This window comes from Blennius ocellaris (genome assembly GCF_963422515.1).
Source record: "Blennius ocellaris genome assembly, chromosome: 4".
NCBI lineage: Eukaryota > Metazoa > Chordata > Actinopteri > Blenniiformes > Blenniidae > Blennius > Blennius ocellaris.
In genome coordinates, this window is record NC_137653.1 from 4,883,436 (window position 1) to 4,906,499 (window position 23,064).

At 43.7% G+C, this 23,064-nt stretch overlaps 1 protein-coding gene across 1 annotated transcript; it reads left to right on the forward strand.

The window, feature by feature from the left end:
• Positions 1 to 163: 163 nt before the first annotated feature.
• Positions 164 to 22,657, forward strand: fer1l4 (fer-1 like family member 4; the record flags this gene model as incomplete). Its single annotated transcript, XM_080495475.1, has 49 exons — positions 164 to 242; positions 1,643 to 1,698; positions 3,839 to 3,927; positions 4,148 to 4,247; positions 4,334 to 4,428; positions 4,561 to 4,611; positions 4,847 to 4,993; positions 5,106 to 5,166; positions 5,534 to 5,665; positions 6,180 to 6,242; positions 6,326 to 6,410; positions 6,489 to 6,657; positions 6,785 to 6,962; positions 7,557 to 7,743; positions 8,167 to 8,246; positions 8,859 to 8,984; positions 9,405 to 9,462; positions 9,704 to 9,798; positions 10,124 to 10,232; positions 10,659 to 10,899; positions 11,627 to 11,759; positions 11,852 to 11,952; positions 12,032 to 12,119; positions 12,287 to 12,403; positions 12,507 to 12,659; positions 13,140 to 13,338; positions 13,456 to 13,580; positions 13,694 to 13,828; positions 14,528 to 14,701; positions 15,332 to 15,442; positions 15,744 to 15,905; positions 16,165 to 16,336; positions 16,415 to 16,527; positions 16,665 to 16,781; positions 17,085 to 17,124; positions 17,443 to 17,561; positions 17,718 to 17,852; positions 17,930 to 18,049; positions 18,188 to 18,315; positions 18,411 to 18,581; positions 18,669 to 18,823; positions 20,019 to 20,200; positions 20,282 to 20,367; positions 20,436 to 20,534; positions 20,655 to 20,772; positions 21,276 to 21,399; positions 21,482 to 21,786; positions 21,931 to 22,031; positions 22,477 to 22,657. The coding sequence occupies 49 exons, from the start codon at positions 164 to 166 to the stop codon at positions 22,655 to 22,657; spliced, it is 6,165 nt and encodes a 2,054-aa protein (XP_080351601.1).
• Positions 22,658 to 23,064: the final 407 nt, after the last annotated feature.

Sequence of the window (23,064 nt, forward strand, 5' to 3'; positions counted from 1 at the left end):
TCCTGCCCAAACACACACACACACACACACACACACACACTGTAACAAGCTTCCTGAAAACACTCGGCAGTGAAGTTTCCACCTGCTGAAGTGTGGAGACGGAGGACTTGGGACGGCTGGGAGACGCGATGTAGACGGACGAGACTGACGGCCGTCCATCATCATGTCCATCAGCGTCAACTTGAAGAAGCTCTTCAACCTGCCGGGTCAAACCGACAGGAAGGTAGAGCTTTCCTTCAGAGGTAACCGCCTCTCTTCTCTTCACGCTGCCAGATGTTGCTCTCCCGTCTAGTCGCAGTGGTAAATTGTAGAAATGCTCAAGAGAAAGCAGAATTTATTTCAAAGTAGTAGCAATACTGACACTTGTATCGTTTTTGTGAGGATAGTCGGGATAAAGCACATTCTTTTACGAAATGTTCTGGATTGACTCCCTTGGGGAAATGATTCTCTGTGTCAGGATACAAACCGGCTTCTCTAACCTTTGGGTTAACTGTTGTGCTTTTAAGGATCCAGTTCCAACTGAATGTCACCAGTCCCGCAAAGTGGTGCAACTGAACATCAGTTATTTAATGGTAGTATCTACTACTTAAAAAAAAATAATACTGCAACTTTTACTGAAAGTAGAAAATAAATAATTGCTTGATAGATTTTATATTATTTGTCTTTCATGTGCACAATCATGTATTGAGAAGTGGACAGAACAACAAAACATTGTACTCAGTTACATGCAAATTTGAAGTATTACTTACTTTTCGATGTCATTTGCTGACATCCAATCCCATTTTCTGTCTAAAATATGTACTTGTAAAGCACATTTCTCACTAACATGTCTGTCATAGTGTTGCCACAGTGAAATCTTGTTTGCAGCTTCAAAAACAACACAGTTAGAAATATGCACAAATTACATACCATGAATAAAAGTTGAAAAATGTAAAGAGAAGAAGGAATTAAATTATTTATTTATTAATTTTTTTGAATAAATGCCTAATTCACCACAAAAACAAACATCAAAATACTGGAATAAGTCCACAGTGACTTACAGCTGGAATATGATAGAAATTGATTTGAATATGAGTAAAAAGTACATAGTCCAAAGCATACTCGGGGGGGGGGGGGGGGGGGGGGGGGGGGGGGGGGAAACCTGTCAGCTCTGTGAGGGTGACAAATAACTGACTCTCTTGGTAATATATTAGTTGGAGGAAGATGCTCTATAGATGTTATTAGTTATTTAAAGGAACAGTGACGGTGAGAAAACGTAACAACCAAACGGCTGAGAAGGAATACTGCCAACATATAGATAGGAGCACAATCAGCTGATAATTTATCTTTTAAGATAATGATAAAAAAAAACCTAGATTATGATGAAAGTAACAAGCCTTCTTACACTGAGTTTTATTCGTGTATACAGTCACTAACATGGTCCTGTCAAAAGTTGCATCAAAAATTAAGAATTGACCGACGATTTTAAAATATATGATTATTTCCACCAACAGTTCGTTCTGTTTTAAATTTGCATTCTCTCTTCTTTATGTTTTCAACTGTATTTGTGGTCCGTTTATTTTATATTTATAGTATGGCGATGGTAAACAAAGCCTTGTGGTGTGAGTGCTGTTGCCACGGTAACGGTCTTTCTTCCTCCCAGGTTTCACCCATAAAACCAGAATCCTGCACTGTGCGAACGTGGCCGTCTTCAACGAGGTCAGTAAACATGGATCAGCACCAGAATCATTCGGCACTTGGTCAGTTCTTCAGACATCTGTGGACAACTGGGATTAAAATCCCTCCAGACAGACTGTCAGCGAGTTTAAAGTTGACCTGATGAAGATATAAACAATGATTTATGTCAACAAGGGTCCTCAAGGAGAAATAACTATTGTTTTATTTCTGTGGATGTTTGAGCTGGTAGCCGCTGCTGTTTGCCTGCTCCAGATTGAAACTATTTTAATTGAGATGATAAGAAACTGTAACCCCTCCTATAGTACACATGGTCACACACAGACACTCCCTCAACACACACGCACACACACACACACACACACACACACACACACACACACACACACACACACACACACACACACACACACACACACACACACACACACACACACACACACAACAACACGGTCCCACTGTATCCAGCTGCAGTTTATGGAAGCCGAATCTGGACGACCCATAAACTGTCAAAGAAGTGCCCATGCAGTTTGGTGTCACGCAGGTAGATAAATAGCAGAGTAATTAATAAATATGACAGGAATACACACATATGGACCGACTGTTGATAATCATATTTATTATTTCCTTAAGGGGCTGTGGACGAGTGTTGAATTAAAAAAATGAACAAAAGTGAACACATATGGTAAAATGCTTACCTCACGACGGTCTATCTATCTATCTATCTATCTATCTATCTATCTATCTATCTATCTATCTATCTATCTATCTATCTATCTATCTATCTATCTATCTATCTATCTATCTATCTATCTATCTATCTATCTATCTATCTATCTATCTATCTATCTATCTATCTATCTATCTATCTATCTATCTATCTATCTATCTATCTATCGCTCTCTCTATCGCTCTCTATCTCTATCTATCTATCTATCTATCTATCTATCTATCTATCTATCTATCTATCTATCTATCTATCTATCTATCTATCTATCTATCTATCTATCTATCTATCTATTGATCGACATCGATATAATAGAAATGAATGGACTAACTAACTAACTAACTAACTATGCAGAGGGAGATTGAATTAAAGCAGAGTAGTGATAAATCATATCCTGGTTTGTGTCACATTTACATTCCAGAAACTGTTCCTCCCTCTACTAACTAATGACCAACAGTTTTCCCCGCAGTCCCTTTACAGAGCATCTCAGAATGAAATATCGAACGTGACGTGTTGCTGGCAGAAGAACCGGATCTATATTTACGGGGGCTTTTATTTCTACGTCTCACTCCGTTCTTCTGTCCCTTTACACTCATTTTAATGTGAGTCATTGCTTCCTTGTGGCCGCACTGAATTCAAATGTTGGAAGGTTAGCAAAAAGCCACGCTGATGCTATAATTGTGGTCTGATTAAAACAGATCGCCTGAGGGAAACAAACAACAAAAAGATAATTTTCAATTATTTAACGCTCCGCCACAAACAGAATGTCATCATCAGAGCCACATATTCACTTTCATTTTTCTGACCAAAGAAAAGCAGAACAGCATACTTTCGTATAAACACATTACCTGTGGCTGTTAAGGGAGACGTTTAGAATTATAAATCAGTGGGACAATAAGGTTTTTATTAACACAAAGCTAAAGGGAGGTGTTTGATCATTGTTCATACCCAGCTCAAAAAGTAAAATGACAAAAAAACATTTGATTTCTTTACTTGATAAATGTCAAAACATCCAGTTGCACGTGTTGATTGTAAACAGAAAATGTCCGACAATAACCCCAGTGTGAGCTGAGCAGGTCTGTGGTGTCTCTGTGTCTGAGTTTTGTTCCTCGGGCCAGAGTTTGTTCTTCAGGCGTGTCCAAGGTTGAGTGTGAGTCGGATCCCAAATACACAAAAGACAATGGCTTTGATAGGAAACGTGCAACCGAAAGACTCTTCTTGTGCTCCAGTTTTATTTTTTTTCCTTCTTCTCCAATATACATAAACATTTAATGACTTATACTATCTGTCAAATACCAGATACCGAAGTGTACTTTGTGATGTCACACTAATTATCCTCCATGTTTACGTTTTCGTTTGTACAGACTTTATTTAAGCGAGCAGCTTTTTGTGATTGTTTTTTTTTTCCTGCGTGTGTGTGTGTTTTTTTTAATGCAGTATTTTCGATGGCCTCACTACGGTAAAGGGATCGGCAATGAAGTTTTATCTGTTAGAGTATACAACTCGAGCAAGGTCTTCTCTAATAGGTAACACACACACACACACACACACACACACACACACACACACACACACACACACACACACACACACACACACACTCACACGCACACTCACGTGTCAAGGTCTTCTCTAATAGGTAACACACACACACACACACACACATACACACACACACACACACACACACACACACACACACACTCACGTGTGTGTGTGGGTGTGTGTGTGTGTGTGTGTGTGCAGACTGCTCGGTCAGCTGGTCGTCAGTCTCCAGCATGTCGTCACCTCGGGGAGGTTGATGCTGAGGGAACCGCTCGCCGACGCCAACTACAGCCTGACCGATGTAAGGACACACAGAAGACACACGTTCTGCCGGGTCGACAGAATCCGGGTTCACGGATTCGGCGACTCCTCCGTCTTTTGCCGTAGATCTTCATCGAGCTCGACATCCGGTATCACCCGATCGAGGGAGCGGCGGGACCCTGGGACGGACTGGACTTCCTGCAAGTCGAGGACAAGGATGAGTAAGCGTCTGACTTGTGTGTGTTTTAAATCCGAATAACAAGCGTCCGACTGTTTGAACTGAGATAAGCTAAGAGACGCCAGATTGTTTCGTCCATCTTCACTGCGTTTCGTTGGTCTTCGCTCATCCGTAGGTCGGCTCTGGTCATCAGAAATAAAGCGTTCGACGAACCTGATGAGGGCAGGTGAGAGGCCACACGACACTCCCCAGGGATTTTAAATAGATGAATTATAAGTCGGGTCAATAGATGGACTTGGTATTTCTAGAAGCAGCTCCATCGTTGGATTCTTGATAATCCTCTGGATATGAGAGAGTCATCATCCAGAACTTCCCAGAGATCAGGAAGTTGGTTTTTATATCAGACTGGAGAGGTGATATGGAGGGGCGATAAAGTAAACATCCTCTCGTCTCCCCGTCAGGGCGAAGCTGGTCACCCGTCCGGATCAGCGGGAGCGGGAGGCCCGGCGTATCGGCCACAGCCTGTCGCCGCTTGGAGAAGACGACGACGATGACGATTATTACGACGACGACTTGGACCTGGACATCATTTTCACCCCTCTTCTGAGGTCAGTTTGGTTTAAGTTGTGTCAGACGTCGTTTCCCAGTCAGTCCTCAACTTTCCATTGGCGACTCGTTTGTGCGTGAGTCATAACGCTCTGCTTCCTCCCGACACTGTAGTCGTTCCAGGCCTCTTACCAGAAGTGCAGTTGCGGCCATGCCCAGAGTCAAGAGCTTCCAGGTGAGGTTGTTCTTTTTGGTTCATTTATCTCGCTGACTTTTGGGGCACAGATGTTATTATATGGTTATTATACCAGTAGTATACAGAAAACTACTGGAGGATCCTGAACTCTTGCACAAAAGCACTCAAGCAAAGTTATGGGACATACCTGAGCTGTTCTTTTTTGTTTAATCTGTGTGTGTCCGTGTGTATTTCATTTAATTTTTTGGCACTTGAATAGTTCATCCAGGTTTTCCAAGGGTCGAAACCTTGCAATCGCTGGTGGACACTGATGTCCATAAGGACTCATAGAAACGAGGAAAATCTCGAGTTTAGAACAAGTACGAGGCCAACGAACACAACGTGTATTTCCTCTTTGTGTGCGCAGGTGAATATGACCATCCAGGAGGCTCAGAAGTTGGCTGGAGTAAACATCAACCCTGCGGTTTTTGTCAGACTGGGAGGTCAGAAGAGAAAAACGGGAACACAGAAGTCTACAAACTGTCCCTTCTTCAATGATGTGAGTGGGGGGAGGGTTATGAGTACGGTAGAGTACAATAGCGTTCAGTAGAATGTGATAGTATACAGGTAAACACAGTGAAGTCTATAGTATTATAATTGATCAACAGTAAACAAAAAGGTCTACGGAAAAATTCCATAGATAATGTAGAGTTTAGTACCGTAGAGTTCAATGGGAAGATTGCAAGTTTGATTTCCACCGCTGAAGTGTCCTTGAGCAAGGCCCCATTACAGCGCGGCCTCCATTGGTATGTGTGAATGTGATTAATGACACTTTGGAGACTCCTCACACAGTTGAAAAGCACGATATAAGTGAAGTCCGTTTACCATTTAAAAACGTGTTTGTGGTGAACTGGACTTAAATAAGAATGTGGCTTGTGATTGTCTGTCTCTCTGTGTTTCTCCTGTGATGATCGAAATGTTGTACCAACCTTTTTCCTCACACATTTCTGGATTGGATCCATCAACCGGATAGGATTAATGAACTATTTTCTCATTTATTCTTTCTATTTCAGAACTTCCAGTTTGAGTTTCAGGAGTGTTCTGAGGTCTTCTTTGACAAAGTCATTGAGATAAAGGTGAGTTCCACTGGTTTTATTAGTATTTTTTTTGTTGGGCTTTGTGCCCAAACCTAAACGACTGAGCTGTTACCTCCTCTCAGGTGGTCCACCGAGGGCTTCTGCCTTTCCTAATGACGCACATTGGAACCTTCAAGATTGACATTTCCACCGTCTACAACCAACCAGGTACCAGTGCTCCGTATGAAGTACTGCTCTGATCCCGTCCAGATACCGCAGTGATCTTTGACTCCACTTCGTCTTCAGACCATCGGTTCTACCAGAAGTGGGCTCCCCTTACCGACCCGGCGGACACCAGGTCGGGGGTCAAAGGTTACGTCAAGGCCACCATCAACGTGCTGATGAAGGGCGACGCTCTGGTTATGCCCAGTCTGTCAGCGCCGTCCTCGTCTGGAGCCGCTGAAGACATTGAAAGGTCTGTAACAGAGCTGGTAATACTATTTTAAGTTGAAGTTTTTGAGCTACGATTGTCCTGTAAGTGCGAACTCATGGGCAGCCGGCGTGTTCGGCTGAACATTTCTGATGTTGGATTTTTCTTCCAGGAACCTGCTCCTTCCCCGCGGCATGCCGTCCGAGCGTCCGTGGGCTCGGTTTCGTATCCGGATATACCGAGCCGAGGGCCTTCCCACCATGGGGGCGGGACTGATGGCCAAAATGTCCGTCTCTGACCGGGCTGTATTCATTGACCCCTATGTACAAGTGACGTTCGCAGGGCAACAGGTACAGAGATGCGCTGAGTGTGAACAGGAAACCATGTATGGAAGCCTCTTTACACAGCAAACTATATTTAAATCAGCAATTTTTAAATTATGGGAAACCCCCCCACCCCCCTGCAAAGTCTGCCCGTGGCTTACAATTAGGAAGTAGAGTTAAAAGATTAAACTACCAAGACACCGAGTCAAAAATCAATAAATAGTCATGTGTTTCCAGTGGGTGGCTTGGAGAGTTAGAGGGTTTCTGTGTGTGGTTGACATGTTTGAATGTCCTGTGTCTATGTGGGTTTTTTATTCATCCCAAAATACCAAGACATGCTGGTTACAGTTATCTAGTGGCAGTAAATTATCCTCTTTTGTGCCTTTCAGCGAGCTCCTGCGACAAACTGGTAACTTAACAAAGGAGCTTGTCCTGCTAATTACACTGGTTTGGCGTGAATAGAATCAATCAGCCTCCTTACAAAGCAAGTCTGGGGGAAATTGCTCAACAACATTCACGAATGACAAATATAAAACTGAATATGTTAATGATACCGAAATTAAACTAATTAGATGAATCATTGAAATTTGTGTGCGTGTGTGTGTGTGTGTGTGTGTTGAGGGGGAGACATCCGTTGCCAGCGCCACCAACTGTCCGGTTTGGAACGAGGAGATCTCCTTCATCGAACAGTTTCCTCCTCTGGCTCAGAGAATCAAAGTCCAGATCCTCGATGACGCCAAAATGGGCGACATCGCGCTGGCAACACACTTCTTGGACCTGCAGCAGATCTCGGATCCGACTCGAAATGGTACAGATGAAAACGTGAATAAATTAAATTGACATATAGACACGTTCCCCTGGTGAAATGAAAACTGGTAAACAAACTTGAACGTCTTCCTGCAGGTAGAATTAGACATAAACAGGCTTTTCACCTCTTTGTTTTCAAGCCTCATCGTTTAAGTTTTTCTTGGTTTTAAATTGAAACATCTGACACCTTTGTTGCAGCTGAAAATACTTTATTATCAAAGGTTTAATGTTTTTAGTGCTTCTTTGTTTGTTAAATTATGACGTGGTGCAGTGGTTTGTTCTCTCGCCTCACGGGGATAGGTTTGTGGGTTCAAATCCTTCCCGGGGCCTTTCTGTGAATCGAGTTTACCATTAACTGCTACAACATGACGAAGCCCTTCTAAATATGTAGAAACATAAGGTTTTTTTTCATATTTGTTTGTAGGGTTTAACCCCACCTTTGGACCAAGTTGGGTAAACCTGTATGGCTCTCCTCAAAACTCCACCCTCGGAGATGTGCACCAGGTAAATGACTCTCACCAGAAATTATTATTTCAAAGGGGAATATGATGACAAGATTGACACCACACCTACTTTCACTCGTCTTTTTGTAGCTAGTGAATACAAATTTAAAAGGTTAAAGTGGCTTTAAAATGACTATTATAGGATCATATTTTGATCTGTTCAGTCCTGTAATATTTGTGTGGCACATTAGAGCCACATTACACGTATATTTTCATTTTTCTCATAGAGGATTCCCAATATGAGTCCATCCAAATAGCACAAGGAAGGCAGAAACCAGATTTCTATCGCTGTATATGATGAAATATAGATAGATTTTGCTTTACAAAATAAGCTTTAGGAGAGAAACGACGTTGCTCAGCAAAGCAGTAAACAGAAGATCTTTATTTATTCCAAACATTCGCGACGTCTGTCTGCCACTACATTTAAATGTCACTCACAGGGGCAGAGTGGACTTTTGATTTTACGCACCGTTTGCGTATTCATACTGTTTAATTCACCAGCTTTTAGTTTTAAGTTTAAAAATGACTCGCAAGCAGAGTGCCACCAGCTTGTTTCTGTGTGTGTGATGTCAACATGCAATAAAGCCATGAGACCAAACGCTCTTCTCTCCAGGCTTTGAATCAAGGTCTGGGTGAAGGAATCTTCTATCGAGGCCGAATCCTCCTCGCCCTCACCATGGAGGTTTATTCCTCTCCGGCCGCTCTCAATGCGGATTCGGGTTCTGGCGCTGTGGGAAAGGTATCCTACACTACTGAATCCTAGTGGGCGGCAGCCTGGCATGTTTTAGACGTTGCTCAGGTTCTGCCGAGTTGTCGGGAGTGGCTTGTTGTCAGGGTTTCTGTAGAAGTTGATGAAGATAAAATCGTTTAATTCAGGTATTGTTGGAGCAGTAAAACCTCCAAACCATGCAACTGCTCCCCAGTACCAAGATCAGTACCAGCAGAATAATGATGTGCCAGTTAACAAAGTTACGGCAAAAGCTTTCTTTGCTTCTTCCCTCCTACATTTAAAATACCAACACATTTCAATTAGTGACTCCAGCTGAATTATGTTAAATATGAATTGGACTGAGGGAGCGAGTCCCGGGCGTTTTCTGTTTTTCCCGTTCAAATCTAACATTCCTTCATTACCGCTCACAACTCTGCTTAATCTGTGAAGATGAAAGGAGCGTTGGGCAAGCTGGGATTGAAGAAGAAGAAGAGCAGCTCCAAGGGAGGTGAGCCCACTGCCATTATGGAGAAGTGTTGTGTCTTTTCCATCCTTATCTATTTAAAAAAAAAAAAAAAAAAAAGCCCGTCTGTAGACTTGTTGACCATTATAATTACAATCCTTCTCTTGTATTTCAATATTTTCATTTTATTTTCATGGATGCAACAGCACAGTTTCCAATCCAGTCCTGATTTGCATGCCAGTAACTCTAAAACGTCTGCTTGCCTCCTCTTGCTGTGTTTCTTCAGGCGGCGGTGGAGCAGACGAAGATTCGGGCGAGGCGGCGGAGGAGGTCCCTGAAATGGTCACAGTGTTAGTCGAGGAGACTCATCCTCTGCCCGAGGTCAGTGGCTCTCCCCGCCACTTTCATCGTCTTCGTCACTGAGCTACAATTCTGGTGACGACGTTCATAGTTGTTGAATTTGTTTGCCTCGCTTTGTGAAACTCACAGCATGCCTGAATGGATATAATATTATGAGAGGTCATTTCTGCTTAGAATACCCTCCAGTATTTATAGAATTCACTTTTACACATTTGAAAGAGTATAAAATTGCTTGCTTTGCAATCCGCGAGAGCTTGTCTAATGAACTCCCTCTATTTCCCCTTAAAGCACCACAACATTAATTCATGCGCGAGCATCACTTCGTTTCTTTGTTTGTCTTCTTCAGGGTTTTCTGGGACAGAAAGAGGAGTTTCTGCTGTTTGCGTCCCTGTTTGAAGTCACGATGATGGACCCGTCTGTGGGAACCAAAGCGCTGTCTTTCGAGCTCTCGATAGGTGAACGATAGGCGTTTGATGCAACACTTTGCAAATGACTGCAAATGATTTCAAAGTCTTAATAAAAGAGCGGGGTTATTTTATCAGTCACTACAAATAAAAAAACAACTCATGGGTCTTGTTTTAAGAACCGTATCATTCTAGTGTTTTGAGTTTAGATAAAGGGATATCTGTTAGCTGGAGAAAGAAGTTGCTGATCAGAAGTTGCCGCTTCCTCAGAAAAACTGAAGGACTAAACGTGACTGCAATTTAGATTTTTGTAAAAAAAAAATAAAAAAAATTAAAGGGTCACTTTGAAATAAACACAGTTTTAGCCACCCATGGAGAGATTTTTGCCAGGAAGTGACCTTTGATTCTGAGCTCGACAACATTGGAGAGGCGTCGCATCGTATTTTATTCCTTGAGCCTCATAACTGTCCCTCGCAGGTAACAAAGGAAAGGTCGTGGAGGTCGGTAAATCTAAAAAGGGCCAGGGCAAAGAGGATCTAAGAAGGAGTCAGGAGGATCTGATGAGGAGCCGGGAGGATCTGATGAGGAGCCGGGAGGATCTGAATGAGGAGTCGCACATTCTGCTGGAGTCGGAGGACGAGCTGGAAGTGCAGAATCCCGAACCTGAGAACCGATCTCTGTCTGCTGCCATGAGACCCCAGCCCACCGAGTATGACGGGTGAGTCTGTCCGTTTCCTCACCCTCCTTTAGACCGTGTATATGATCCACTTAATTATACTCTATACACGTATAAAATGATGATGTGACCTCCGCCTGTTGGTTGGACTTTGTGATCATTGGTTCAGCTCGACAACATGATGGCGTCTGAACAGTTGTTTTTGAGGTGAAGTCAAACTTTATGGTACAAATTCTGGAGCGACATCTCAAACGAATTTACACTCGCTATGTATTATGCATGCTTTTGAGCGAGTCGGGTTTGAGCTATTCAAATCACATTGAAATATATGAACAAAATGAAATAAGAGGAGTGATCCATGTCATTATTTACATATTCATAAATTTGTAAAACTAAAGTCGTGACATAAATTCTTCCAGTTTATGGCTGACATAGGCTGTTATCCTCGCCATCTTGTAAATGTCCATATAGGTATTTAGAGTCGGTCTCTCCTGTCACGGCCATTTCCTCCCGGTCGCCTTCTTCCCAGCCACCAGTAATATATTCAATAAACATTTGTCCCTTTTGAGCCATTTTAGTGGCAGAAATCCAAAAAATTAAAGTCTTACTCTCCAGAGGGACACGACATCTATAAATCTCTTCTGAGGCACAATGAAGCTCTCTCCAGAAGAGTTCAATGACAGGACAGTTTAAAAAAAAACCACGATAATGATTATTATTCTTTATACTGTAACCGGTGTCTCCCGCGTAATTATTTTTTGTTTCTCAGGTCATTCAAGTGTATTCAGCTGCAGCCTCCCTCTGTGAGGCTCAAGCCGTGTCTCCATGTCTGGACTCAGTTTGAGGATCACTGTTTTCGTCTCTATCTGGTTAACTTACTCAGCAAGATGGCCGACAGGCTGGTGAGTACAGAGCAATTATTTTAATGTAAAAACTAACCCGGATCAGTCAGTGCTTATGACGTCGCCCACGCCGCTCTCCTCGCCTCTTTTAGGAGATTGGCCTCAACGAAGTGGAAATTCTCTTGAGGCGGCCGAAGAGTAAAGTGAAGGAGCGTCTGGTGGAGGTGCTGCTGGAGCTGGTGGCGTCCTGCAGGTCAGCGTCACTCTGAGAGCCGAAGCATCGGTTCACTTTGGTTTTTAATTTTTGGTTTAACTGATCTTTTCCCCTGCAGACAGTTCAGCGTTTTCTCAGACAAGAAGTCTCAGTGTCGTCCCAACAGCCTGGACAAAAGCAGGAAGGAGTTTATCAAGAAGAAGTTGGTGAGTTTGTTTCCAGATGTGTGTTGTTTTTTTTGTTTTTTTTTACTGTTTTCTCATCGCCATGTGCCTCCTTCCCTCTCTCCCTCCCTCCCTCCCTCTCTCCCTCCCTCTCTCCCTCCCTCTCTCCCTCTCTCTCTCTGTGTGGCTGACCGTTCCATCGTCTCCAGGTCCTGGTGGCCAGACAGGCAATCAAAGCCAGGAGACGGCTCACCAGGAAGACAGCCAAGCAGCGGCTGATAGACAGCAGGAAGCTCCTGAAGACACTCCGTCAACTGGCCGCAGAGGTCAGAGGTCATGGAGGAAATCACGAGAAGTCACAGAGTCGTCATAAATGCATTTTTGCCCACGAGGCGTCACACGGTGTCTTTCACTCCACGCTCTCTCCAGCCGCAGAGCACCATCCCAGACGCTTTTCTCTGGTTGCTGAGCGGAAACAAGCGACTGGCCTACGTTCGGATCCCCGCCCACTCCATCGCGTTCTCATTGGTTGAGGAGCAGAGGGGGCGGGACTGTGGAAAAATCACCACACTGTACATGAAGGTAACTGTCCTCTGAGCCGTTGCTGTTGGTTTATTTATTTTTTTGTGTGTGTGGATTTTCTCTGTCAGTCCGGACGGTTTTGTCGCTCTGGGTGTTAATTGGTGCAGTTAGAGGTGGATTATATTTCGGACTGGAACAGACAGGAAGTGGACCCTTCAGTGATTTCACAGTGTTCAGACAGTATGAGAAGCAGGTGACAGACAGTAGAAACCAAGTGTAATCAGGAATCAGTAATGCCATCGGCATGAAAAATAAAGTTGCATGAATGAATCAAAAAACATTTTAGAATTCATGTACCTCGTATATGCTGATAGAGTATACCAGTATGTTTTAATATTTGCTATTAAACATTCATGTGCAAGCTTTTTTTTTTTTTTATAATATCAAAGATCACTATCAAAATCAACTGGTCTGTCGAAGATGTGATCACTTTGCACTGTTGTTCCGCCTCTGGATCCCCCCCCGTCTGTCTCTCTCTAGTCTCCTGGAGGCTCAACGGTTGAGATCTTTGCGAAGCTGGAGGTTTACCTGTGGCTGGGGAATATCAAGTACAGTAAAGATGTCATCAACGGCCTGCCAGAGGAGTTCATGCCCGTGTTCGAGGAAGAGCCGGAGGAGCAGCGGAGGCCCGGCGCCACTAACGGGAAGAGGAAACTGCCCGTCAGTCTGTCCTGCCAGGGTGAGTCAGCCCAACAAGATTTTTACATTTTACTTTTTTGCTCAAGGATGTGGAAACGGACTTTGCGACGCGGCCGTTCCTCGCCAGGCGATGGTTGATTTCTCTTTCTCTCTGCAGACAGCAGGTACTTCCAGCTGCGGTGTCACCTGTACCAGGGGAGAGGCCTGCTGGCTGCAGATGATGACGGCCTGTCGGACCCGTTTGCCAAAGTGGTCTTCTCCACACAGTGCCAGCGGACCCGGGTTTGTTCGAGACGTCTCCCTGCACGACAGTCACAGAATTATTGTATACCGTTGTATGATATCCGTTGTCATCGAGCCGAGTAAAAAGGCGTCTTGCGTGTGTTTGCGTTCAGGTGTTGTCGGACACGGTGTCGCCCGCCTGGTGTGAGTGTTTGGTGTTTGACAGAGTTCTGCTAGAGGGAACCAGAGAGCAGCTGGAAGAGGACCTGCCCCTCATCATCATCAATGTTTATGACTATGACTCAATGGTAACTCCACACAACATTTGTTGGTTTTTTTTTTATACTCTGCGAGGAGTCAAAATCCCATTATGTTTTGTCATTGAAAAGGTTTCATGGCACCCAGTTGGAGCTTTGTTAATAAGTTCAAATGAACAACTGTTCTGTCACAGACTGATTTAGTTATATATATATATAATTCTAAACAGTTTAATATACAAGGTTGAATAATCCTGCACCATAAATAACTGGATCAGCTCAGATCTTCCCGTTCATTTTGTCAAGAATAACCTGGTCGGTAAATGTAATGTGTGATTTTATATTAGCAATACAGACAGTACAAAAAAACACAGATCATTTAAATAAGACTTGACCTTTTAGATGAAACTCTCAAGGTAATAAACTAAATAAATACATTTCTATTTCTGGGTCAATTCTATAAAACGCTGCATTTTAAAAAAAAATATTTCTCAAACTATACTGTTTTATTTTGCTGAAGCTGGGTTTTTGTTTTTTTTTTTTTATCCAAGAAGAAGCATCGAAAGGCGCCTTGCTTAAGGGCACCACTCAGAGAATACTAATTTAATCATGCCACTAACTCACCTCTCGCCAACAAAGATCAAATCTTACTGTATTAACTCGTCAACAACATTTAACATCGTAACTCTGCCCAAGTCATCAAGTTGTTTAAAAAGGAGCAGACCCTTGAGTGTGTTTGTTTGCCTTCAGGGCCGACCGAAGCCTCTTGGCCGAGCTTTTGCGGAGCCCGAGTTTAAGACTGTGGAGAAACACTACCAGAAGCCTCGACTCCGTTTTTATGACATCAGCTTGGGACGCGTTCCGGCCGGAGAGCTGCTGGCCACCTTCGAGCTCATCGAGCTGGACTACTCTGGATTCGGAGAGGTGGCGTCCGTCTGTCCGTCCGTCCGTCTGTCTGTCTGTCCGTCCGTCCGTCCGTCCGTCCGTCTGTCTGTCTGTCTGACATGATGGTGTATGGATCACTGTGACACTGTGAGTTTGAAAAAACAAAACAGAACAAGACTGGGCCGCATAACAAAAAACTCAAAATTTAAATGCATAAATGTTGCAAAATGATAAATTTGTGAAGATTTCTTTAAACGTGATTGTAAATAATCAATGCTTCTTCCAAAATGGGCAATTTTAGAAACTGGACCTTTAGCTCTTTGTCTGAATTACATGCTTTTTTAAATTAAAACTTGAATTAAATGAATGCATTTGACAATGCTCACCATACACCATTGGTTTACCCTCTGTTGGAGCACTTAGTGTGGCTGTGTAAACATATTTCCTTCAGGTTGTTACAACTCAGGTGAATTCAACTCCAGATAAAGAATGAATGTAATCTATTAGTTTCCAGCCTGTCTCATAGTGTCCTGACACACTGCTGCTACTTGAACACACAGATTCGCAAAATAAGCCCATATTCACCAATTACTTTTTGTAGAAAGAGGTCAAAATGACAGAATGAGTTACTTGGTTTTAGTGATGCATAAAATCCTGTCCTCTCTGCAGCCCTGTCTGCCCAGCAGCGTGGAGCCTCAGAAACTGACCTACATGGAGGAGCAGAAGTATTATATCATCCCAGACGGAGTGCGGCCTATTCTGAAGACCTTCAGGATCGAGGTCGCTTCACCGAAACACTCTTTCTAAAGTGTCACGAATTCTCATAAAGTCAGGTTGATGTCTACACCAGAAGAACAAGAAGACTCAGAATCATTGTGGTCATTGTGCACTGAACACACATTTTCTTACTCTAAATTCAGTCATTAGTAGGCTACTATTGGCGATTATTGGGAAAAAAACCTAAACTATTTTCTGACATCAAGACATATCTTAACCTTAAGATACTCACACACACACGCACACACACACACACTCTGTGGATTTGTTGTAGAACCGCATGTCTGCCTCTGCTTTCGTTCAGGTGTTGTTCTGGGGGGTGCGGGATTTGAAGCGAGTGCAGTTGTTTGAGGTGGAGCGGCCCCTGGTGAGGGTGGAGTGTGCAGGAAAACAGCTGGAGTCTGAGGAGATGGAGAGCTACAAGGCCCACCCAAACTTCAAGGAGGTGGTCGGCTACATCGATGTGGTCAGTTTCTGTCAGCGCATAACAACGCCGTGTCACGCAATGAAAGATGTTACTCCAGAAGACACTACATTGCTTAATCAATTGCAACAAGTCTCAAAGGAACAGGATTTTTTTTTTTCGAGCACAGAAGTTTACTTATTATTTCTACAGTCTATTTTTACTTCAAACATAATGATAATTTAATTGAAAAAAAAAAAAGATGAGTTAACATCTTGCTATCTCTCCTCCTACCTGTTCTGCCTGCGTTTGGTCCGGCCAGGAGCTGCCGGAGCAGTCCTACCTCCACCCTCCTCTCACAGTGTTTGTGGTGGAGCATCGGGCGTTTGGTCAGCTGGCCCTCGTCGGGTCGTACGTCGTCCAGAGCCTCATGGACTACGGCCCACGTGTTGAAGAGGAGCCGGAGGAGGAAGAGGAGAAGCCAAAGCCGAAAGGTGAGACCTGTAACAATGATGGAAAAAAATGTATATATATATTTTTTTTTTTACCAGATGTTTGTTATGTCTCGCTAGTGAAGCAGAACACACCAAAGGCCAATCCTTTGACTTCGATGAAGAACATGAAACTCACCAGCCTGGCGGTCACACAGTCAGTGATTCCCATCAACCCCCTCAAGCTGGTTAATGTACGTTCATTAAACTCGCCCTCAACTCCTCCACTGAGGATTAAGAGCTTCAAAACCAAAAAGCCTGGGACAACGTTGAAAACGAGGTTTCCCCGACTGGCGATTCATTGCTCATTGATGTGATCCAACTCTCTTAGGGACATTTTCAAAAGCTGAAGAAGAAGATAGAGGAGCTTGAGGAGGACGCGCCTGAGAAGGCTGAGTTGGACTGGTGGTCTAAATATTATGCTTCAGTGGAGGAGCTGGAGAAGCTGGTGAGGCGTCGGTTCACCCGTGTGCCTGAATATTTGTGATGAACATCACTGCTGAAATAATTCAAACAAATTCTGTTTTACAGTGTTTTATAAAAGGGGAAATGTTTTCACGTGTTTACCAGATAATTATAATCAAATAAGAGAGTAAATGAATAAAACTCAGAGAAAACACGAGTAAAAAATAAACCAAACAGCACATCCATATCAAGCTATATCATATGTGTACATGTCATATGTGTACATATATTTCTTTGGAAAGAGCAGAACTTGAAATTGTAATATACCTTTTTTACTCGTTTATAGGCAGCTGAAGAACAAGAAATGGAAGAACAGGGCGAAAATGGTAAAGTTGACTTTTTCGTTTTATGATGAACTTATGTTCGCCTCACAATTCTGGTAAATATCTTCATTTGATTATGTCTTGAATCATTTTAGATTAAAACGTTTGTGGATTTCAGCTGCAGTACTACTAATGTCCACTTGAGGCTGCTGAGACGATTAAATACGTGTGAAGACTGAGGACTTCAATATTTACTTTCCGACTTTATCAGAATATTATCAAAACAATCCTATTTTATTGCAATATTATAATATTATTATTGTTATATTTCTCAGGGGTTGTGCTTATTACTGTTTGTAACGTTTTTCTCTCTCGACACAGATGGAGGGAATCTGAGCATGGGAAACATTGAAGAGGAGGAGGAGGAGGAGGAGGAGGAAGATGAAATAGTGGTGGTGGAGGTTGAGCCTCCCAAACGAAAGAAGATTGCCACCCTAAAGGTTTGACTGTCAAAGTCGTTTAATCCCTTTTGGTCTAACGTGGACATTATGCTCTCAGTTACACTGCAATAGTGTTTGAAAGAAACTTTAAAAACGAGTAGAATCAGAGCAGATGCGGAGAGAATATCCCTCCGTCTGTATTTGTTTTGTGTTCAGCTGTATCCGGGGGAGCTGGAGTCGGAGTTCAGGCAGTTTCAGGATTGGCTGAAGATCTTCCCGCTCCAGAAGGGCAAAGCCAACTTCAATGACGACGACGACGACGACGAGGAGAAGATTATGGGCAAATACAAGGTACGGCGGATACCGAGATGCCTGTCGGTTTGTCACTATGCTCTGAAGCGTCAATATTCTTTACTCTCTGGCCTCAGGGATCTTTCATGGTTTATCCGATCGATCCAGAAGACACAGAAAGCCTGAAGTGTGAAATCACCACTGGAATCCCGAGAAACACTCCGGTCAAAGTCTTGGTCCGAGTCTACATCGTCAAGGTTCCCGTTTGACTCGTACTCATGTGAACAGATGAGATTTGGCTGAATGGTGGAGGGTTCAAATCTGTTTAAAGATGGTATAGGATCTGCACCATACCGTCACTTCCACTGTGTTTTGTTTCTGTTGGTATCTGTCAGGCCACCAACCTGGCTCCTGCAGACTCCAACGGGAAGGCCGACCCATACCTGGTCATCCAGGTGGGAGAGCAATGTCTGGACACCAAAGACCGATACATTCCGAAACAGCTCAACCCGACATTTGGAGAGTTCGTACCGGCCCGTCGAACCGTCAGTCAAGCAACAAATGTGGTTTCTCTTCTTTCTTTTTTCTTCTGACGTGCCGTTGCCGTTTGTCTCTCAGGGTGTTTGAACTCACCGTGTCGTTCCCGCTGGAGACCGAGCTGCAGATCAAGGTCATGGACCACAACTTTGTGGGTTCCGATGACGTGATCGGCGAGACACGGATTGACGTGGAGAACCGCTTCTACAGCCGCCACAGAGCGGCCTGCGGCCTGGCTCTGTACTATGACACGTTGGTACCACCGTAACCGTCACGACAGTAAACCTAAACGGTAGTAGAACTATGGTCGAGGAAAACTCTCTCTCTCTCTCTCTCTAGGGATGGTTACAATGAATGGCGTGATGCGAAGCGGCCATCAACCATCTTGGCAGAACTCTGCAAGGAGAACGGCATCCCGTCTGCAGAATACAGGCCGTCTGTTGTAAAAGTTCTCAACAAAATCTTCAAAATACCGCCAGACGCCGTACCTGAAGGTAGGACGGGCAGACAACAAGATCGACGAGCGAGTAGTTGGGGAGGCAGGTTAACGTAACCAGTTGCTACCACTTGGCTCAGGGCCATCAGAAATATGAAGAGGTCACTGGATATCAAAAACAGATGAATCTTTTAAATTTAAATTCAAAGAAACAGTTGATTAAAACAGAATGTGATTGTCAGTTGTCATCAACAAAGACCTCACAAGAAGCTGGGCTTTCATTTTCTCCTGGCGCTTCTTCTTCTTCTTCTTCCTCTTCCTCTTCCTCTTCCTCTTCCTCCTCCTCCACCTCCTCCTCCTCCTCCTCTTCTTCTTTTGGGTTTAGCGGCAGTGTGCATCCATAAAGTTGCATTACTGCCATCGGCTAGTTCTATCTATCTACATCGTTTCCCACCAGTCATCCCTGGTGATCGAAAGAAAGAAAGAAAGAAAGAAAGAAAGAAAGAAAGAAAGAAAGAAAGAAAGAAAGAAAGAAAGAAAGAAAGAAAGAAGGAAAGAAAGAAAGAATACACCACATGATTTGTTTTTTCTTCTACTAACATGTTTTAGTGTTTCAAGTTGTCAGTTTAATGAGTTAAATATGTTCTGGATATTGTTATGATTTATTTATTTATTAAATAAATAAATAAATAAATATGAAGACCTTATTTATTATTCTTATTTTATTTTCAATGCTCACTGGGGTAACACTTGCCCTTATACTTATGTCAGATTGGCCCAGAGTTTGTTTACAGAGTTTGTGTTTACACTCCCACAAACGCACTGCAGCGTTGAAGTAATTTTACTGTAGTTTGTTTTCAAATGATCAAACCTATAAAGTGGATCTAACATTTAAATCTCTTTAAATTAATATATTTAGCTGATTTCCAAATCTGTTTTTTTGGGAGGGTCATCATCAACATTGGAAACAAATTTAATGCACTAATAATTAGTATTGTTGCCTTTGAGAAGGTTTTTTTTTCCCCAAGACCTTAAACTCTTGGCTCTTGGTCTCGGGTTTGGTGGCTCTGACTACAACTTTACTACTAATGATAATAATGCCATCAACGTTTGTTTTAATTGAACCTAACCTGATAACACACACAATGGAAAGCTTTTTGTCCATTCGTTGATTTCAAGCATCAAAAAGAAGCCTGAAAGCAGACTAACTGCTATGAGCGGCTCTAACAGCAGCGCTGTTGTTGTTGTCGTAGCTCTGCTGAAGAAGAACAAGCGGTCTGAAGATGACGAGATGGAGATGGAGGAGCATTCAGCCGTGAGTGTGCTGCACCGCTGGGGGGAGATGAACGAGTTCCTCCCCGGAGCCCTTCCCCTGGTCCCGGAGCACGTGGAGGTCCGGTCTCTGCTGAACCCGGACAGCCCCGGTCTGCCACAGGTTAAACCCTCAACCCCACGTCAAACTCCGCTACAGTCTTTCCTCGGCGACGACGCCTTGAACCGTGTGTCTGTGCGCTAGGGTTATCTCCACATGTGGGTGGACATGTTTCCCACGGACGTTCCAGCGCCTCCTGCTGTTGACATCAAGCCGCGGCTTCCTGAACAGTAGGTTCGCCACACAGCCGGCTCTCTGAAGTGCAGGTGGATGTGTAACGATGTCGTCACTGTGTCAGGTACGAACTGCGCGTGGTCATCTGGAACACCGACGACGTGGTTCTGGAGGACGTCAACCCGTTCACGGGCAACCCGTCCTCCGACATCTACGTCAAAGGGTTCGATTTACACCCGCAGCCCTTCTGATCGGTCGCCACGATCAAAATAACATGACCGATATTAAAATGGATCAACTGGAGGTTCGTGTGTGGAGGGTCACTTGTTTTTCCTCTGTGCAGCTGGATTAAAGGACGCGAGGACAAGAAGCAAGAGACGGACGTCCACTTTAACTCTCTGACCGGAGAAGGAAACTTCAACTGGAGATTTATTTTCCGCTTCGACTATCTTCCTACTGAGGTTCTCACACACACACACACACACACACACACACACACACACACACACACACACACACACACACACACACACACACACACACACACACACACACACACACACACACACACACACACACACACACACACACACACACACACACACACACTCACACACTGTTGTATGACTCCCATTCAGTTAGTACCTGTAAATCCTCCTGCTTGTATTTTCACGACTTTCACGTTAATAAGCGAGGACCCCAAACGTTCCGACGTCCCAGATTTCCACTGTCCTTCACTTCAGTGCCTCTCAGACTAAAACCAACGACCGCTTTTCTTCTGTCACTTTTTTTTTTTTTTTTAATCTGCAAGTGATTAATTGTGTAATTTGCACAATGCCGGTTCTATCATCACAGTCACCTACAGCCGTGTGCAGATAAAGAATGCCTCCAAGCGATTTCTAATCAGTTAATCAATCAGCTCATTGTGGTTGTCAGAAATAAGTGTGATCGTCTCCTCCTGTAGAAAGAGGTGGTGTATAAGAAGAAGGAGTCCTTCTTCTCTCTGGAGGAGTCAGAGTTTCGTCAGCCGGCTGTTCTCACGCTGCAGGTCTGGGACTATGACAGAATTGGATCCAATGACTTCCTGGGTGAGCAACACTAACAGACAGTTAGACATTTAAACTTGAGGATTTACGTGACCCTCATGGATCTGAATCTCCTTCCTATAAGGCTCCATCGACCTCCGTCTCAATGACATGGTGCGACCAGCAAAGGCGTCCAGTAAGTGCGCGATCAAGATGGCGAAGGATCGGGCCAGTCCTCGGTTTTCCATCTTCCGCGCCAAGAAGATGAAGGGCTGGTGGCCGCTCATCCGCCAGAAGACGGCCAAGGACTTTGAAAGGGAGGAGAAGGAGAAGGAGGAGGCCATGAAGAAGGGGGGCAAGAAGAAAAAGAAGCGCAAAAACAAGAGGAGCAAGTTCAAACTGGAGGACATCGAGTACACCGACAGCTTGGGCAACACTTTCTTGTTAATGGTACCCAACAAAAAAAACAAACTCTTTTAAAATCGTATGGCTTCTCATAAAAAACAAGGCTAGAAAATATGGAAAATATGATTGTAATTCTCATTTAATTATCAGTTTTAACTACTTGTGCTGACACTGATTATCTGTTCGAAGGGGAAGGTGGAGGCGGAGCTGCAGTTGTTGCCCCTGGATCAGGCGGAGGCCAATCCTGTGGGTAAAGCCCGCAAGGAGCCGGAGCCTCTGGACAAACCAAAGTATGACTCGTTCGTCACGGCACTTTTTCTAACTCTCAACTCTAGAGGGAAGACCCTCTACTATTCCCGCTTGTTCACCCTTTCACTGAAATGATGTTTTGTCCAGTGCTGGTTCATCTCAATTGGAAACCTCACAGCCTCCTCTCCTGGCTGATCTCCTTCTAAGATGTCTTGTCATCTAATAAATTCCTCCAAAAGGGGGAGGGGCCAAACCATGGAGGGATTTGTAGACGAGACAAGCATGCTTAAAAACAAATTTCGGAAGTTTTCAAAACTCAAAAGATGATATTTCACTAAAATTGGACAATGGTGAGAGGAGTCGATTTAAAAACTTTTTTTTTGATTTGCTTTGTTGGTTGGTCTTTTGGAGATTGTCAGTGACTGCTTTGCACTTCTGGTAGCTTTGTGCACACTCGGGTGTAAACAGTCCTCCTCCACCTTTCAGCCGCCCCACCACCACCTTCACCTGGTTCGTCAACCCCATGAAGACCTTCGTCCACCTCATCTGGAAGAAGTTCAAGAAGTACATCATCTCTCTGGCCATCCTCACCATCCTCTCGGTGTTCCTGACCCTCATGGTGTACACGCTGCCGCAGCAAATCACCGCCCTCATCGTCACAGGATGAAGAAGAGTTTCCAGGTTCCCCGTGATGAAGATGTGGGCGTGTCACGGATCCTCCCGGAAATCTGTGAATCTCTCTGCACTGCAGTACACGGCCTTCGTCAGCGACGTCAACTCCGGGAAGTGTTTTATATGTGAATCAATAATCACTGAAGAAGTTATTGGAAAGCATCAAAGAATTCATGTTAACAATCAGCACATTTACCACTTTTATAAAAATAAACGTTGTGCTAAATCAATGACAGATCTTCAAGAAGTGAGGAAACACCAATGAAATGTGATTTTTCTCTCAATCTCAGTGATGTGTTGCCACTTGGTGATTAAGTTGACACTATTTATCAACTCCATGTCTTGTGTTCCAGTTAAAAAATCTTATCTACTAGACTTTTTTTTAATGAATTCTATCCATAA